A 4,454-nucleotide genomic window follows, 5' to 3' on the forward strand; every position below is an offset into this window, starting at 1 on the left:
GGACAGACAATGTGAAGCCATGCTGTGTTGCTATGGAAGTTTTCATAACCACAGCTTACTCCCACACTATCCTTGAACTGAACGCTGACACTGCATTGAATGAAGACACTCAGCGGTCTTCAGCAAGAATCAAGCATACATAAAACCTAGTATCTCAAATCCGATGTTTACTCTTGAGAAAATATATATTTACTGTTCCAAACATAGGTTAAAAAAAAATTATCGAATTACTTTGATCAACTTTGTGAAGGGATACATCATTCCATCCTTCAACTCTTCTCTGAACTTCCTCTGGGTAACTGCATAAATAAAGGTGTTTGTGCAGCAGCTCAGGAGCTGAAACATGAAGCCGATCTCACTTACAAATGTGGGGAGAGGAACTGGATATCCCAAGTAATCGAATCGTTTCAGTATGGAATAAACGATGAACACCACCCATAACACGATGAAATTGCCAGATATAACAAATAACATAATCATGGATTTCCTCCGACTCCCCATCTCTGGGTCACTGACACTGTCCCCAGTCATCTGAGCCCGGAGTCGCCTGCGAGCTCTGTTGGCTAATATAATGTTTCTGACTGTCAAAGTGTTTAATAGGAGAATCAAAATAAATGGAATAAATGGCGTTATTATGTAATGTATTAATTCAACGAAGGCCCAGACAATTGAAGTGCTTATGTTTGGAGGTACTCTACAAAACCATGGACTATTAGAAAGCCAATATAGATTATAATACATGAAATACCAGAAAATATTCTTCAGACAACTCAGCACAGTCACTGTCCCTAAAACCACACCCGCTGTTTTCTTAGTGCAATGTTTACTTCTCAGCTTTTGGCAACAGATGGCCACAAACCGATCAAAGGTGAATGTGACCGTGAACCAGACAGAGCAGTCTGTGGCAGCATAAAGCAGAACAGCATGGATGTTACACAAGGGGATAGAAAGCACAAAGCGAAACTCTTCCCGATATGTGATAGGAATTTGTCGTAGTATCAGATCGAAGATAATGACCAGTAGATCCGCCGCTGCCATTGCCACCAGGTAATGAGTGACACATTTGGAAAGGCCACACTTGCCTCGGACCAGGATTGTAATTGCAATCAAGTTAACTTGAAAGAAGAGAATAAATAGGATCATTTATTGACCAGATGTAATGCAGAAATGATTGCTCATTGTATTTCCAGTAAAACAATGAAACTAAATTATTAAATAGGAACCCAATGTTTTTGCGAGAAACTGCAAGGTAACAGCAAATATTCCATTGAGATAGTGTTGAAAATGTTTACTTGCCAGATAACTACGTGGCCACAAAACTATGAGAAAGAAAGGAAGAAAGAAAGAGAGAAAGAAAGAAAGAAAAAAGAGAGAAAGAAATAAAGAGAGAGAGAAAGAAAGAGAAAGAGAGAGAAAAAGAGTGAAAGAGCGAAAGAAAGAAAGAGGGAGAGAAAGAAAAAGAAAGAGAGAAAGAGAGGGAGACAGAAAGAGAGAAAGAAAGAGAGAGAAAGAAAGAGAGAAAGAAAGAAAGAAAGATGGACAGATATATTAATAGAGCATTGGTTCTTTATGCTTTCCAGATGGTTGACTGCATTTAAGACCATAGAACAAAGAAATTCTTGTATTCTAGAAACTGCTGTAAATGTAAGAAGTATTATCTTTAAAAAGGCACAAATTTTAAGATGCTGCATATAACTAAATTCCACTTCTTAATTAAGCATTGCTAGGGTGTAACTCACCTGGGACACCAAACGCAGCTAAGACCGGGTAGTAAATCTTCTGAATGTCATTAATCGCCCACAGAATCTTCAGTTTGATCAAAAAACCAAGAGACATGATGTCCCTTTTGAAGACAACAAATGTTTCAAGGATTGTTGTGAAGGTTTGGTCTGTTCTCCCTTTAAGAGATTGAGAAAACATCCCTTATTTATAGCAGGGAGAATGCATCAGACCAGAAAATCAGTTCCCATGTTGATGGAGCCTCATTAAACCCATCAAATGAAGTAATGAAATCAACAAGTATATTGGGGGAATTGATACATGAACAATGCAGTTCTTGACCAGTTACCCCTTTCCCTTCTCCCCAGTCCCAAAATCTACATTAATGGAATGACCCATTTTCAAGAATTCTAACAAAAGTAGCTTCAGAAAAAGATCGATAGGGGGGACAAGAACAAACATTGCAAAGTAATCATAATGAAGGCAATTAATTGTCAGTATATCAACTCAGACAGAGTTGGCATAATTCAAAGAGGACAACTATCACTGAATTCCCCATGAGCAATATCTTGGAGGTTTCCCCGGACCTGAAACTGAACTGAACTCACCACAATACTACTATGGCTAATGTAGCATCACATGGGACATGGGAGTCGCTGAGTGTGGCAGCATTTATTACCCATCCCTAGTTACCCTTGAGAAATCGGGGGTGAGCTGCCTTCTTGACCCACTGCAGTCCACATGCTGTTGGTAGATTCATCCTGGAGCCCCCAAGGAGCAAGTTAGAGGCTAGGAATACTGCAGGAAGTAACTCAACTCTTGACTCCCCAAAACCTGTATCCCATCAACAAGCCACAAGTCAGGAGTGTGATGACATACTCACCACTCACCTGGACGAGTGCAGCTTCATAAACATGGTCATTCAGCACGGAAACAGGCCCTACAGTCCAACTAGTCCACGCTGACCAAGTATCTGACTTAGTCCCATTTGCCAACATTTGGCCCATATCCCTCTTAAACCCTTCCTACTCATATACCCATCCAGATGACTTTTTAATGTTGCAATTGTACCAGCCTCCGCCACTTCCTCTGCAGCTCATTCCACATACTTCTGTTGTAATCCTTACCTCTCAGGTCCTTTCCAAATCTTAACCCTCTCTCTTTAAACCATGTCTTCTCGTTTTGGACTCCTCTACCCCAGGAAAAGGACTTTGGCTATTCACCCCTATCGATGACCCTTATGATTTTTATTAGCTGCTATACTGTCTTTGATACTCCACTCAAGAAGCTTGACATATCTGTGTCAAGGGGAGGCAATGGCCTAGTGGCATTATCAGTGGATTGTTAATCCAGAGACCCAGGGAGTATTCTGGGGAGCTGGGTTCAAATCCTGCCACAGCAGATGATGGAATTTGAAGTCAATGGAAAAAAAAAATTGGAAGTAGGAGTTGAATGATGACCATGAAGCCATTGTCGATTATCAGAAAGGTCCATCTGCTTCACCAATGTCCTTAAGGGATGGGAACTGCCATTCTAACCCGGTCTGGCCTGGATGTGACTCCAGACCCACAGCAATGTGGTTGATTCTCAGGTGCCTTCTGGGTAATTCGGGTTGGGAATGTCCAGAAACGCTCACATTCCCATCAATGGATCAAAACAAAGTTGTTCACAAGCGTGATTCCGATCTGTGCTTGGGAATGGGATAAAAGGAGGTGCGCCTCATGTTGTTTGTCTCATTCAAGTGGGCCTTGAGCCTGAAAAGACCTAGATCCTAATTCATTCCTGTGACCTGACTCTTGAAAATGTATTTTTGACAGAAGTGTATCATAAATAAAGGTAGCCACAGGCAAACAGTACTGGAATTAATTGTAGGAAAAGGCTAGATTTGATTGATATGGATGAGTTAACCAAACTTTTACAGAAGTGTAATCCAATAAGACTGAAACAGTTCTATTTATAAGTAAACCCTGGTCTGACAACACTATTTCATTGTTGTTGTTGGGATCAAGAAGCATAAAATATTCCCACTTTCTCCTCATGCAACTTGATGCCATTGAATCATGCCATGTTTCTTCAATACACTCACTGCCTGGTTTCTATAGTGTTCGCTGGGAGACAATTCAACAGGTTATCAACTCTCTTGACTGAAGATATGTTTCCTCATCTCAATTCTAAATGGTCTACCCCATATCCTGAGACAGTGACCTCTAGTTCTGGACTCTCCAACCGGGGGAAACATCTTCCCCGCATCTCGTCTGTCCGGCCCTGCACAGTGGTTCAGTGGTTAGCACTGCTGCCTCACAGTGCCAGGGACCCGGGCTCGATTCCAGCCTCGGGTGACTGTCTGTGTGGAGTTTGCACGTTCTCCCCGTGTCTGCGTGGGTTTCCTCTGGGTACTCTGGTTTCCTCCCACAATCCAAAGATGTGCAGGTCAGGTGAATTGGCTAAATTGCCCATAGTGTTAGGTGTATTAGCCGGGGTAAATATGAAGTCGGGGAATGTGTCTGGGTGGGTTACTCTTTGGAGGGTCGATGTGGACTTGTTGGGCTAAAGGGCCTTTTTCCACACTGTAGAGAATCTAATCTAATCAGATCACCTCTCATTTGTTAAACTTGAGTGAATACAGGCCGAGTTGGGCCAATTTCTTATCATGCTGCAATCCTTAGTATTAGCCCAGTGACCCTTTGTGTCTCTCCCTCTGTGGCAAGTATATCATCTCTCAGTTACAGAGTGCA

The 4,454-nt window shown here is 41.9% G+C and overlaps 1 protein-coding gene across 1 annotated transcript; it reads right to left on the minus strand.

Annotated features, from left to right (window-relative positions):
• Positions 1 to 219: 219 nt before the first annotated feature.
• LOC148136902 (putative G protein-coupled receptor 139) lies at positions 220 to 1,836 on the minus strand. The gene is made up of 2 exons (XM_087982938.1): positions 1,740 to 1,836; positions 220 to 1,115 (listed from the first exon to the last, which is right to left on the minus strand). The coding sequence occupies exons 1-2, from the start codon at positions 1,834 to 1,836 to the stop codon at positions 220 to 222; spliced, it is 993 nt and encodes a 330-aa protein (XP_087839064.1).
• Positions 1,837 to 4,454: the final 2,618 nt, after the last annotated feature.

The sequence above is a fragment of the Chiloscyllium plagiosum genome, unplaced genomic scaffold, assembly GCF_037043375.1.
Source record: "Chiloscyllium plagiosum isolate Xiang-an unplaced genomic scaffold, Cpla_swu_hap1 HiC_scaffold_44, whole genome shotgun sequence".
Lineage (NCBI taxonomy): Eukaryota > Metazoa > Chordata > Chondrichthyes > Orectolobiformes > Hemiscylliidae > Chiloscyllium > Chiloscyllium plagiosum.